The 13,842-nt window shown below is 47.5% G+C and overlaps 2 protein-coding genes and 1 long non-coding RNA gene across 6 annotated transcripts in view; 2 read left to right on the top strand and 1 right to left on the bottom strand.

The window, feature by feature from the left end:
• LOC125173882 (sp110 nuclear body protein-like) overlaps positions 1 to 12,289 on the bottom strand; it is a 31,708-nt gene extending 19,419 nt beyond the window's left edge. Inside the window, 7 exon segments of the mRNA XM_047873534.1 lie at positions 2,047 to 2,124; positions 4,373 to 4,417; positions 4,780 to 5,046; positions 7,374 to 7,542; positions 9,169 to 9,316; positions 9,449 to 9,488; positions 12,133 to 12,289. Of these exon segments, the coding sequence (XP_047729490.1) occupies positions 2,047 to 2,124; positions 4,373 to 4,417; positions 4,780 to 5,046; positions 7,374 to 7,542; positions 9,169 to 9,316; positions 9,449 to 9,488; positions 12,133 to 12,265 (880 nt within the window). The 5' untranslated portion in view covers positions 12,266 to 12,289.
• Positions 858 to 6,179, top strand: LOC125173883 (uncharacterized). Its single transcript, XR_007155177.1, has 4 exons — positions 858 to 1,153; positions 1,807 to 1,952; positions 3,164 to 3,297; positions 5,909 to 6,179. It is a non-coding gene; the product is annotated as an uncharacterized LOC125173883 (long non-coding RNA).
• Positions 12,244 to 13,842, top strand: part of LOC125173881 (nuclear body protein SP140-like protein) — a 66,172-nt gene continuing 64,573 nt past the window's right edge. For 3 of the 4 annotated variants that reach the window (XR_007155175.1, XR_007155172.1, XR_007155170.1), the window contains exon 1: positions 12,276 to 12,377. The gene's annotated coding sequence lies outside the window, so the exon portion shown is untranslated. Of the gene's footprint in view, positions 12,378 to 13,842 lie in introns of all 4 variants that reach the window. The other variant, XR_007155171.1, reaches the window with a different exon arrangement.

Here is a 13,842-nt window from a genome sequence, read left to right as displayed (position 1 = left end):
AAGGTCAACAATTTTCAGCGCTCACTTTTGGTCTTCAAACAATAGTGGCGAGCAGGTCATTGGTGGCCTTATGTGATGCTGCCTCATGGAGTAATGATGGAGAAGATATTCTAAAGTGGCAGAGGAGAGAGAGACATGAAGAGATTGGGACAATGAGTTTAGGTAGCTCGTTTCTAGCTATGAAATGGAAGAGTGAGCTATGGAAGCCGGTGAAGTGAGCTGAGGATCAAGAGGAAGCTCCTTTGATGAGCTGTGATAGGCTTGGGCAGTGACTGAATGCAGATCCCGTGACAGGGAGATGCTGAATTCTCAGAGGAGAGAGGGGTCATGGACACGGTCAGGTGAGGCAGAAGGATTGCCTTAGAGAGAAAGAGGGAAGTGGAGAGGAGGGGGCAAATGCAGGCTGGTAGCAGGAAGTGAGGGTATTCCCATCCAATACCTTTTGGTGTAGTAAGAGGAAAAGTAGTCTGTTAAGAAAAGGAGGCGGGAGGGGCGCCTGGGTGGCTCAGTCGGTTAAGCGGCCGACCTCGGCTCAGGTCATGATCTCGCGGTCCGTGAGCTCGAGCCCCGCGTCAGGCTCTGTGCTGACCGCTCAGAGCCTGGAGCCTGTTTCAGATTCTGTGTCTCCCTCTCTCTGACCCTCCCCCGTTCATGCTCTGTCTCCCTCTGTCTCAAAAATAAATAAACGTTAAAATAAAATAAAATAAAATAAAGATTTTAAAAAAAGAAGAAAAGGAGGTGGTGAGGGGGGCCAGCAGGTTGAAAAAAAAAAAGCTCAGGGTTGGAAAGGATCATTGCAGGAAGTGAAATTGTCGGGCAGTATAGAAGGATCATCTACCCTGGGCTCGTGAAGGCACAACACATGAGCTCTGCCCTGCTGGGTGGTTTTCCCCATAGCGAAGTGCCTGCCTTCATACCCAGTGTGCAGAAAGCAGATAATGGGTCCCTCCAAGACCCGCCAGAGGGTTCTAGGAAAAGGCAGAGAGGCAAGGTTGATTAAGATACCAGCAATAAGTTACTGAAGCAATGGATCGTGGCCTCTCACCTGGTATGAAGGGGCATGAAGAGAGGCATATGATGAACCAGAAAAGGGAAAAGCCGATGGACTGGTCATCCAAGTGAGGCTGAAGAACAGCTCCAGAGGGAACAAGTGGTAAGGGAGAAATCAGGCAGGGATACTTTTGAGTTAATTGTTTAAGATTGGGCTGGAGAGGAGAGTTTGGAGGTTGAACCATAGCTGTAGAAGGAGCAGACTTCAAGGATTAGATGTCAAAAAAAAAAAAAAAAGAATTCTGAAATTAATTATTGGGAGGTGGAGCCAGGCCTCAACGATGAGAGGACCCATGATTGTCTTTGGGTCCAGGAGGCCAAGAATCGGTGCAGAAAAAAGTCACTGGAAAAGAGCAGAGGAAAGTTCTGAGGGACCAGAGTATTGGATGGGTCTGTTGGATGGGACACCTTCAAGGTGTCCAGGATGATAGCAGGACTTGAACTGACAGAAAAATTCTAAGGTAGCCTTAGAGGTCTGCTGGGGAAATAGGGACAAGTTAAGGATGACCGTGATTAAGACGGAGGGAGTATTTCATTCACATGGAGGGCAGAGGAGCAAAGGGCTAGTCAGGGGCAGTATGTAGCAAGCAGTGGACATCCACCCTGTCTCCCACCATGAGGTGAGCAAGAGCAGATAATAGGCAGCCTTGTCTTACGAGAAAGCAGTGCCCTCTCGGGGAACCAACTTTCAGTTAAAGAGGAGGTGTGACTAACCCTCCAAGAAGTTGTGGGTAAAGGAGACCTTGACTGTTTCAGAGCAGGCGATTGCAATGGATATGTATTTCAATGGCCCCCAGTGCCGTCCGGTTTCCCTACGCTCTCAATGAAGGCCTTCAAGGAAGATGCAGTGAATGGGAGCTACAGAAACAAACTGTAATGAGCATCGTGACTCCAATCACATGGTGGGTGCTTCTGACAAAAGACGATCAGAAAAACAGAAAGTCACTCCACAGTCATGCTCCTGGGGTCGACAGGAGAGCGGTAACCCTCCCTTACCTTTCTTGTTGGGAAGTGTGATGGATGCCCCCTGGAACTCTTTGGGGTCATTTGGTTCAGGAGAGATATCTCTTATCTCTATCAAAGGAAACAGAATTCGATTCAGAGCTTGGAACAGGCAGAAGGAAAAGTCTGCCCTGCCTTGATTTGATCGGTTTGTGGTTACACTTACCAGTGCGGCTATACCAGTGATATCCCCACCCTCAGAGGAGGGCTCAGTTTGACCTGTTTTGAGGGACTCCCCTTACTCGACAGAAGAGAAGAATAAGGGGCCCTCAGTAACCCTCATGCAGGGGATAAGGCTGCGAGCATTGAGAGTGCTGATCTTGAATTCTGGTCAAGGTCACTGGCTTCAGTGAAGGGGAATGTCTTTGCCATATAAAAAAATACATGCTAGTCCTTAAGATTTGTGAATGGATATTTTTGAACCTCTCTCCTTGTCATTACTTCACCTTGAAAAATAGTGAAAGAGGCTAAGTGCCTTCTATATTTCTGTGTACAAGAAAGCAGGAGCTAATCTCTATTTGCCAGCACCTGTTAATAGTAAATAAATGCGAAGTTCTTGTTTTTGCTGCACTAAGAAGACCGCAGGGTTTGAAGTCATAACAAATCTCAAGTAAGACTGCCACCTTCTTCTTGTTTACACGGTTCAATGAGATCTGTCTCAAATTTTGGGCTCCTTAGGATAGGCATCTGAGGCAGATGGCAAGCAGTCATTAGACATCCTAAATAGTTTGTTTACTTTCAAATTATTTTGATCAACTCTTAAAAATCTAAACAATATAGAAATGATGAGGGTTGAAGGTGAACATTCTCCACAGTCAAGATGAGGGCTCAGAAAAAGAACCGTCCGCATCTGGGCCATCTGTGTCAGGGCCACACAATGTCTTTGAGCACCTCAGAGTGTGGCTGACTCACACAGTCTTGCTCTGGCTCAGTCCCCTGTCCTGTCCCCAGGGGTCCTGCCACAGCCCTCACGCAGATGAATTTTCTCCCTTAGTAGACCTCCTAGTGATGTTTGTAGTCTAGGTCCTGTGGGTGCTACTGGGCTCGCTTGTCTATGGTGCCCCTCCTCCAAGTCTACCTTTTCCAGACTCATCTCCCTTGTCTTCCCCAGGATCTCCTGCCCATCCAAGCTCCTGAGGGCTGGGTGTGCAGCTGGAAGCTGGGCCAAGATGGTGGTCAAGAGCGGCAAGGAGAGCCCTGTCTTGAGAAGATCCAAATGACCCCTCCTCTTGGTAGACATGAAAAGTAAGGCAAGCTATAGTTGTCCGCATCAACATTTCCTGGCACGGGGCCTGAGGGAGGGTGGGGCATCTCTTGAGCATTTCCTTATCTTTTATTTGGGGCCTCGGGTTGTTACCTCACACTGAACAGAGAAAGAAGATGAATTTCAGATCCCAGGACCAGCAAACAGGGACCAGAGGGAGGAGGAACAAAAACAGTCTATTCCAACCAGTAAACGTGGCGGGGCCAATGGAACACCAATGCCCAGTAAGGGTGGGAAAGAGGGGGGAGTCAACAATCAACTAGCTACTTACTAATTTGTTTTCTGTTTTATTATTAAAAAAAATTTTAATTCTCGTGTGGTTAGCATATATTAGTTTCAGGTGTATCATATAGTGACTCACTACCTATGAATTGAATAATTTAATTACGGCTTTCTTTCGCTCATCTAGCAGATGGAGTCTTCCATTGCTATTGGTTTCATGATTATGTTAACCTTATTTGGATGTTAGGTGTTAGAGGAGTGAAGGAAACATTTGAACCAAATAGAGCCCTTTATTCTCAGTATTGGAGAACTCAGAATCCACGATACCATTTTTGACAACACCCGATAGTACTCCATGGTTATATTTAATGTTATCAGAGTCCTTCATGATGATGGCTGGGGAGATTAGAAACAATTTTGGAAGCTAAATCAGGTCCGTCAGGTCTTTAAATGTTTTATCATCTTTTCCAATAATTTCAATAACATTACTCTTAGAATCCAAGCCATATAAAAATGGACGTGGTTGAAACTGAAAGCCCCCTGTAATCAGAGCCTGAGCAATTGAGAAAGGGTCACAGAGGGGTGTACTGCACACGTTACATGTCATTTAAGAACACTTTTCAGTTGGGCATCACAGCATCAGACTGGTCGTGGAGGCACCCCTGACAAGGATTCCAGTGCTGAGGTGGAGCATCAGTCCTTTGTTTTCTTTTTCTTTTGTCACACTCAGTTCTTTTTCCCTGGGCTCCTGCCACAAGCCCCTGGGTCGACAGGTGCGTGATTGCCCCTCATGCCCGCCTCGAATTGAACTAAATCAGTCCCAAGCAACATTACCTTGCACAGAGGCAGGCGGAGTGCCGGGTCCCTCTTGTGAGTCTTCTTCAGCATTTATGCAGGATGTTAAGTTGTCATCGGTCATTGAAGAGAGGAAGAAAAATCATTACAGGGCATGGGGACAGAGTGTCAGGGAGGAGATTAAAAACACCCAGGCCAGAAGCATCAGGGCCCAAGGGCAGAGGGTGGGGCTGTTCCAAGGGTGGGAAGCCGGTGTTCAGGCTCCTGACTTTACCCAGGCCCCTGGAAGTGCCGGGAAGGGCTGTGTGTGGCAGGTGGGCACATGGGATGGACCAGGTTAACAAAAGGGTGAGACCTTGGAGTCCTAGACACGACTGCAGGTACCCTTGGAGTCCTAGACACGACTGCTGGGGATACACAGGTGTTGGACAAGGTCTGCTTCTCACCTGGAGTGATCCTTCCTTCCTGGGTGGCTCTGGGGAGGGCCACGGCCAGGCCAGGAGGGTCGGATGATTCAGTCTGGATCTCAGTGCTGTGCTGGGTGGATGCGCTGGGCTCACTGACACTGGGCTCACGGGGCGAGAGGCTCTGTGATCGGTGTTGGGGTGGGGGCAACGGCAGCAGGGTCTGGAGGGAGCTCCCTTCGGCTGAGTTGGCTGGGACTTCAAGGAGGGTAAGCCCGGCTCTGTTCCATCCTCCGTAGGAAATGACAACTGGGATTGGTGAAGGAGCACACATCAACACCCCGGGGACTCCGAATTATTTGGGGGAAGGGAGGGGCGCCTGGGTGGCTCAGTAGGTTGAGCTTCTGATTTCGGCTCAGGTCATGATCTCGCGGTTTGTGAGTTTGAGCCCTTCATCGGGCTCTCTGCTGTCAGCACAGAGCCTGTTTTGGATACTCTGTCCCCCCCGTCCCCCATCTCTGCCCCTTCCCTGCTCATGCTCTCTCCCTCAAAAAAAAAAAAAAAAGAACATTAAAAATAAAATAAAAAAAATGAATTATTTGGGGAAGGGAATTTCTTCACACATGACTTCCAAAGGGTCAGGGGCATGGGGTGGTTGGTTCATTCTCCCCTAGGTGTGGAGAACTGATTTATCACCAGCATCATCCACTCGTGGCCCATTTCTACTCTGTGCTACTGATTTGGGGCATTCAGTTCAAATATAACTGCATCCAATCTCTGGGCTAAGACCAAAGTCGTTTCACACATGAAGTTGACTTAGTCCTCAGGGACTTAATCTTCTTAAGTTTTTCTTTAATTTTGGTTTCGGAATTTAGACTATCTTGTACAATGGTACAATTCGAATATGTGTCCCTGTTTTAATAAGTAAACACATCACACCTCCCTGTAGCAAAGAAGATAAAATAGAGATTCCTTCACAAGGTGCATTCTGTCTACTCTGGTTTCTGCTCATTTGTGCAGATTGTGCTGCTGTGCCTCCCTGCCTTGGACCCTGGGATGGGCCACAGCAAACTTCCTCCCCATCCTCAACACCCCAGGCCCTCGCCTTTCTGCACGCTATGCCTCCCGTGGCCAGGTTTCTCTTACGATTCTTCTCCATCATTTATTTCAGAAGTTAAGTCGTCTCGACCAGTGAACAGAAAAAGGAAAGCAAGCTGGGTTTCTGGAGAGGGGCTCAGAACACGAGCCTAGGGCTACAGATCCAGAAAGACGCTCGAGCTCGGCCGGGTCGGGGAGCACAGCGGTGTGTGGTGCCTCTGGCCCTCGGACTGACTTAGCGTGGCCTCTGAGAACCCAGGCCTCCCCGCGTTGCCTGGCTGCCGCCGGGAGCACCGGCCCGCGTGCACCTGCGCCCTGCCGCCCCTTTAGCTCAAGGAGTCATTTCTCCTGGGGAGGAACCTCTTGCTGTCAACAGCGCTGACCCCACTCACAGTAAGGTCCCAGTGCAGTGTGAGCCGCCGGTCCTCTTCCTGTTGTTCTCGGGGAAGCGAATCGTGCGCCTTGGCCAAAGTGTTTATCCGCAAGCCCAAAACGATGGTGTCACCTGTTCCTCCTGCCCTGGCTTCTTTCTTCCCAGCTCTGTCCTCGCTCTTTCTCCTGCTCTGTATTTGTCCAGCTCTTTCTCGTTCACAGCGTGCTTCCACGTTCCCTTTCCTTCTCATACCCTCTGCCTCCAGCTCCCTCTCCCCTCTCCTCCAGCTTTAGGCGGCGCCTTCCGCCTTGTTGGGAAGAAGGATTGAGAGCTCAGGCCCCAGAGTTAGGAGACCCAGTAGGACGCCTGCTCTGCTCTTCACAGGCAAGTAACCTGGGGAAGGTTATTCTGAGCTATACTTTCTTCACATGTCAGGTGGGGCTGATAATGACATCACAGGGTTGTTTTAAAGATGATGTGAGAGGGGCGCCTGGGTGGCTCAGTCGGTTGGGCCTCCGACTTTGGCTCAGGTCATGATCTCACGGTCGGTGAGTTCGAGCCCCGCGTCGGGCTCTGTGCTGACAGCTCAGAGCCTGGAGCCTGTTTCGGATTCTGTGTCTCCCTCTCTTTCTGACCCTCCCCCACTCATGCTCTGTCTCTCTCTGTCTCAAAACTAAATAAATGTTAAAAAAAAATAAAGATGATGTGAGATAACCCTCTACAGTGCTTGGGACGATGCCTGGTACATAGTAAGTACTCAAAAAAAAAAAAAAAAGAGAGAGAGATACTTATTATCCATCCCTATTCATTTCCCTTCCCCTCTGGCCCTCCTTATCCTTCTGCCAGACTGAGTCTCTGTAACTGCATTTCAGTCACATTTTTCCTTCCCTAGAGACTGTCCAGGGTGCTAAACGGTACAGCTTTCCCCCACTTCGTAGAACAGGTAAGACAGAAATGTTTGTGTCTTCTAGAAATTCATCTTAGAGAAGTGGGGCCAGAGACGGCTCTTCCTGCCGCACTGCGAGAGAGTCCGCTTCTTATCTCCCCAGAGAACCGGCCAGTTGAGGGGCACCACCCCCAGGGCTGAAAGCCAACCCACACTTGGAGCAAAGAAACTTCTGGTCCCTGCTCCTACAGCCCGAGAGATATTCGGAAAGACTCATACCACTTCTGAAGCTCTTGAGGATCCTCGTCAGGTCGGGGTATTCACGCAGGTTAATTCGGCTGAACAGCATCGGCAGAAATGACAGGTTGAACATCTTCTCCAGGTGGCTGAGGATATTGTACACCAGTCTGGGTACAGGGACCTGACTTCTGTAGGCTTCCATGGATTCCTTAAAAAATGGCATCAAGGATGGTGATGAACAGTCATAAAATGGAATGGAAGTTTCTTTTACGTTTGTGGTTTGCTACAGTGTAAGAATAGTATTTCATTCTTCTGACAAGGAATTTAACACAAACATATAGATAGACTCGAAGGCAGAGAAGTCACAGTTACACATATTTACTTCCAGAACTTCACCCATTTTTGGATGGTTGGTCGTAGGAATAAATAGCTTAGCCGTCTTTAAAATAGGTCTGCTTTGTGAACCTTATTTTAGGTATATTTGAGGGCAGAGAGAAATTTGAGGGAAGGGAAGGTGGTCAAAGGCTCCTACTATGTAACTATGTCTCTCAGGCTCTGGGCAGAACTCTGTAGCAAAGGACCAATTAGTTGGTCACAAGTGGCAATTCTGTTGATCGCTTGTTAGCCTCTGTTTGATCTCTCTGTCTCTCTCTCTGTCTCTCTCTTACTCTCTCTCTCTTTGACTTGAGATGGCCTGAATGGGTTCTAGCCAACAAGGAAATCATCCAGGGAACTCCTCTTCCTGAGAAGTTGGCCAAAAGGAGAAACACGGCAGGAGAATTGATTGCACAACACTTACTGAGCACCTACTAGGGTTGTCCTTGGGTATATAGCAGTGGATAAGACCAGCGTGGTGCTACCCATAGTGAGGGAAGGGACGCTGTCGGGTGGAGGAGATGAGCATTCAATAATAAACACAAATTAAAGAAATGCCCCGTTGCTTTTGAGAGAAGTGTTATGAAGGGAAAGCATAGATTTCTATGGGAAATCAATTAGATGAGTGGGTTAAGGAATCCTCTCTGAGGAGTGACATCTGGGCTATGACCCGAAGAAGGGTTGGAGCCAACCAGGCCAAGCCTGGGAGAAGAACACTCAACCACTGCTGCCCTTTCTTGGGCTTAGGGCTCAGGAAATGCATAAAAAACAAAAATCATGAAAAGAATGCCATTTTTGTCCATATAGCCATATCTTCCAATGCCTGCTTTGCTTCAAGTCTGAAAGGACTGCGTACAACAAGCTCTTAAGAATTGGGAGGGTACCCTTAGTGGGTTGAATGGTGCCACCCTTCAGTAAGATGTGTCCACTTGAAACCTGTGAATGTGACCTTATTTGGAAAAGGGGTCTTTGCGGATGTAATTAAGTTAGGATTTGAGAAGAGATCATCCTGGATTAGGGTGGGCTCTAACACACAATAACAAGTGTCCTTCGAAGAGAAGAGAAAAAGAAAAGATGAGGGAAAGAAGAGCTGATGGAGAGATTGATGTAGAGATGGAAACAGAGATTGGAAGTGAAGTTTCTACAAGGATTTCTGGTGCCACCAGAAGGTAGGAGAGTCAGGGAACAGGCTCTCTCTTGGAGCCTCCAGAAGGAACCAACACGGCCAACACCTTGATTTTGTACTTCTGGCTTCCCAAGCTGTGAGAGAATAAATTCCTCTCGTTTTAAGGCACGTGGGGCAAAGTCGTTTGTATGGCTGCCCTCGTAACCCCATGTTTCCCTGAGAATGAACATTTTGGACTAGACCTTCCAGGCTCTAAGGGTTTGTGGTTTGAAACTTCAGTAACTGTTGGTGGGGGGGCTGGGCTGCCACGGAAAAGCAGTCAGCACGACTCACCCTGTACATCGTCTCAGTGATGAAGGAGTTGTCTCGGAGGCCTTCGAGGAAGGGAAATGGCTTGTGTATGGCATAGGCAATCTCCAGCTTCTGGTATATGAAGTGCTGGCGTAGAGTCTTTTCTAAGGCTCCGGTTATGGTGAACATCCTACGGAAGAGGGACGAGAAGAGAGGAAAGACTCTGGGAACTCGGGGAGGTGCCGTTTGTGCTCAGTGGGCATTTTCAGATCACCATCCTGGTCCCAAAGTCATCCTGTAGCAGTCTTCCTCAAAGGCTTACAGGTGTAAGAGGCAATGACAACGTCCAAGGACAACGGAGGCTGAAATTGACCAACAATAGGTTGCTGAAATCTCAAAGGGGTATTGGTAAATATGAGACAGATATTAAAAATAGCTTATAGGAGCAGCTGGGTGGCTCAGTCAGTTAAGTGTCCAACTCTTGATTTTGGCTCAGGTCATGATCTCGCAATTTGTGAGTTTGAGCCCCACATCGAGCTCTGCGCTGACTGTGTGGAGCCTGCTTGGGATTCTCTCTCTCTCTCTCTCTCTCTCTCTCTCTCTGCCCCTCCCCTGCTCTCTCTCTCAAAAATAAACTAAAAAAATTAAAAAAATTAAAAACTATAAAAGTCACTAATATTTATTGAGTATTTCCTATGTGCTGGACTTTGTTATAAAGGTTTCACATGCACTAACTTATTTGATCGTCACAAAACCCTTGCAAGATGGTTTCTATGATTTCACCCATTGTATTGTGAAGGACATGGTGACATAGAGATGTGTTATGAACTTGCCCTAAATCACACAACTTGGAAGTGATAGAGGTGAACACATTCCGATGTTCTGCTTCTAGGTTTATGGTCATAAGTACTATGGTCTGTGGCTACACTGAACAGAGTTAAGGTTGTCTGGACCGCACCTTACGACAGACACTAGCAAATCTCATGTAAGAGGGACCACCCAATGATGAGTAGAAAGATAGAAACCCGATAATATTTGGAAACTTGAGTAAACCACCTACAACCTTCAACACACAAATAGGCCAAACATAAATAGACACGAAGGAGGTATAAGACGTGATTAGTAAAAGGCAACTTAGCTGATTTATTATACGTATCAATTACATATCGCAGAACAGACATGTGCCTTTCCCATCCCATGTGACATTGATAAAAATTAGCCATTGATAGGTCATGAGAAAATATCAATAATTATTAGCGGCAGAAAACCTACAGATGAATTCCTGACAACTTGTCAAGGGAATAGAAGTGTAAACAGAAAAACTCAATCACCCAGAGATTTTTTTTTTTACTTTTTTTTTTTTTTACTTTTTTTTCCCAACGTTTTTTAATTTATTTTTGGGACAGAGACAGAGCATGAACGGGGGAGGGGCAGAGAGAGAGGGAGACACAGAATCGGAAACAGGCTCCAGGCTCGGAGCCATCAGCCCAGAGCCCGACGCGGGGCTCGAACTCCCGGACCGCGAGATTGTGACCTGGCTGAAGTCGGACGCTTAACCGACTGCGCCACCCAGGCGCCCCAGATTTTTTTTTTTTAAATGAAATAGAGATCCTGTTTTTCCTACTTCCTTTTGTGTATAATAGAAAACTGAACGGTAACTAATGACTGTTTCCAGGATTAATCCCAGTGGTAGATTGAGCAGCCCTGCTCTCTCCTCATCCCCACATCATTTACATTTGACAGAAGGAAAAAAAACAAAACATATTGTAAGAGTAAAGTAATCCACAATAGTGCTGGAAAAGAAAAGATGCCGCAGGGGGTCTATAATCACGGAGAAATACTGGAGATTGAGAACAGGTGGAAGAGAAATCTAGCAACCAGGATGCGGACAGAATCCATGATGTGGGGAAGAAAATTGCAAAGGTAAGCACAGAGCCCCAGAAATCCAGAATGGTCACATGGTAACGAGAGGAAGTGACCCTGAGGTTACGTTTAGGATGATTATACAACAGCATTCAGAACATAAGATCCACCAGCTTCCTTATTCTTCAACTATTATGGTTCTCAAGAGTGAGAGCAAGGCACAGAGAGGTTAAGTAAATAGCCCGAGGTGGCAAAGCAGAGTTTGTCTGAATAAAGCCCCACTAAAGCTAGTGCATGATATAGGGTCTCATATGGGAGTGTTCAGATTTTTATTATGGGAACGAGTCTTAAAAATGAATAAGCAAAAGACAAACATCCATATGGGGAAAAAAAGCAAAAGGCTTAACTAGGCAATTAAGTCAAATGTGCAATAAACATATGAAAAGCATGGCAATTCTCTCGTAGCTGGAACAGTACAAAAGAAGACGATTTAATAGCATTTGCCTATCAGATTGCCCAACATAAAGACTAATCGCAATAACCACAGATGCTCCTGGTGCAAACGTAAACAGATCCAAATGTTCTGGAGGCGAAGTTAGCAATCAGGGTCAAACGCCCTAGAATATGGATTCCCTTGAGTCCCAGATTCCACCTCTAGGAATGCGCTTCAAGGAAACAATCATAAATGTGCTTAAGGAAAATATATAAAAATCTCATGAAACACTAGGGAAGAAATGAAGGGTTTCCTCCTCATTTTTTTTTCCCACCAACCACATCTAGTCACTTGCACTGTGGATAATAAATAAGCTGCCCATTTGGGGCTGAGTGCAGAATCAACAGAGCACAGAGGAGGGTAGAGAGCAAATCTCCCTTTCATCCACAACAACGGGCTAGAATTTAGGGCAAAAGGAGTCGAGCTGTGTTTCCGCTCCCCCCGCCCCCGACTCCCACGTCTGTCCCCCTTTTTCATGGTCTCTGGTTAAACCCCACATACCTCTCTATCTTTGGAAGACAATATTTTACAAGGAGAGAGTCTCACAGTTTAAAATAGCTGAGTTCCACTCTGTAGCTGCTGTCAGGAAATCAGCTATCAGAGCCTGATCACCCCAAATGAAGAATAAAGAAGCCGAGACAAAAACCCACCTGGAGGCTGGGTTTGCCACCTGCTCCTGCCCCTTCCCTGGTCAGGGGCTGGGGCAGGGATGGCTCCTGGAAGGCGGAGAGAACAGCAGGGGGACACCAGTGGGTGAAGCAGGAAGTCTGTGCTTTGCCACATGCAGTGGGGGGCCAGGCTTCCGGAGGAAAGAAAAGTGAAAGTATTTGGAGCTGATCGTGCAGGAAGCTGGAGGCAGTGCCTGCCGCCTCCCTCCATCTCCGTCCGGACACTTGTGAGGTTCCCGGGGCATTTAGGGGAGGCGGTGGGGGGTCCCGTCATGGGGTAGCCTGACGAGGGGTGTCCAGAGGGGAGGAGGCATCAGGGCCCAGCCCCAGGATCCACGGACAGGAGCTGGGGATCCACTATCTGAGTGCTTCCCTACTCACTTCTATTCCCGCAGGCTATTTCCCCCTCCTGTACTTTTGGGAGATGAAAATGTTCCTACACTGAATCGGGGTGCTGGTAACACAACTGAATGAATTTACTAGGAATCATCGAACTTTAAGAAACAAACAAAACCCAGACGGGGAGGGGAGGTGACCCAGAAATGCCTATGATTTGTCAGGATAAAATTATTGCCTAAGAAAGTCGAGACAAAAGGGAACCTGAATATAAACTGAAATCATATAGAGGAAAATCATTCCTCTGGGCAGGAAAATGGCCGGGGGGCAGGCAGGCATTTGGGCGCCAGGAGCGTGAGGAAGTCAGGTCTAAGGCAGAGCCAGGGCCGGGAGAAGACTCTAGAACAGCCACTTCAAGGAAGATGGGATACGCCCTCCACACACACCCTTAAAGATGCCTTATGTGCAGGGACGCCTGAGAGGCTCCGTCCATTAAGTGTCCAACTTTGGCTCGGGTCATGATTTCAGTTTGTGGGTTCAAGCCCCACATCGGGTTCTGTGCAGACAGCTCAGAGCCTGGCGCCTGCTTCGGATTCTGTGTCTCCTTCTCTCTCTTCCTCTCCTCCGCTCGCACTCTGTCTTTCTCTCTCAAAAATAAACATTGAAAAAAAATAAAAATAAAGATGCCTTATGCACATTGGCACATAATGTCTGTGAGAGACCCTATAACATAGAAATCTGTTTAACTTCATTGGAATCAATAGTTCTCAAATGGATTCAACCCATGGGCTCCCCTTACCAGGACACCCAAAAGCTCCTCAGAGAAAAGGTGGGAAAAATGGTTCTGGCGTCTAAGAAGCCTCGAAACCTAGGTTCACCTGCTTGCTACAGAGGCACCAGCACAGCATATCCCACACGAGCACATTCTAGGTCAATAGGCTCAGCCCTGGTGCTGGTAGGTCACTCCTGTAAGGATGACAGAGGCTCGGGAGCCACAGGAAGGTAGCAAGCAGCACCGCGAAATGCCAGGACAGGAACAGGGAGAGGAGTTCAGTCCACTGTGCCCTTGTTACACGTCATTTACCCGAAACCCTCCACTTACCCGGGAAACCCCTTCATGGCCATCCCAGCCTGGAAACAAGGATGTCCTCCTTTAGCCTGCCCAGAGATAGATTAGGCAAAGGCAAAGGAGTGGAAACGTAATGCCAGATGATTAGCCTAGAAAAAGATGTAAATAAGATAAAAGGTGTTTCTGTCTAAGGGACACCTGCTTGGGAAAATGGTAATAATGGGAAAACTGCAGCTACTATATTCAGTGACATATATTCTGAGAATTTACTAAAATCGTGTACAATT

Source organism: Prionailurus viverrinus, chromosome C1 (genome assembly GCF_022837055.1).
Source record: "Prionailurus viverrinus isolate Anna chromosome C1, UM_Priviv_1.0, whole genome shotgun sequence".
Lineage (NCBI taxonomy): Eukaryota > Metazoa > Chordata > Mammalia > Carnivora > Felidae > Prionailurus > Prionailurus viverrinus.
This window is presented reverse-complemented; position numbering and strand designations above follow the sequence as displayed.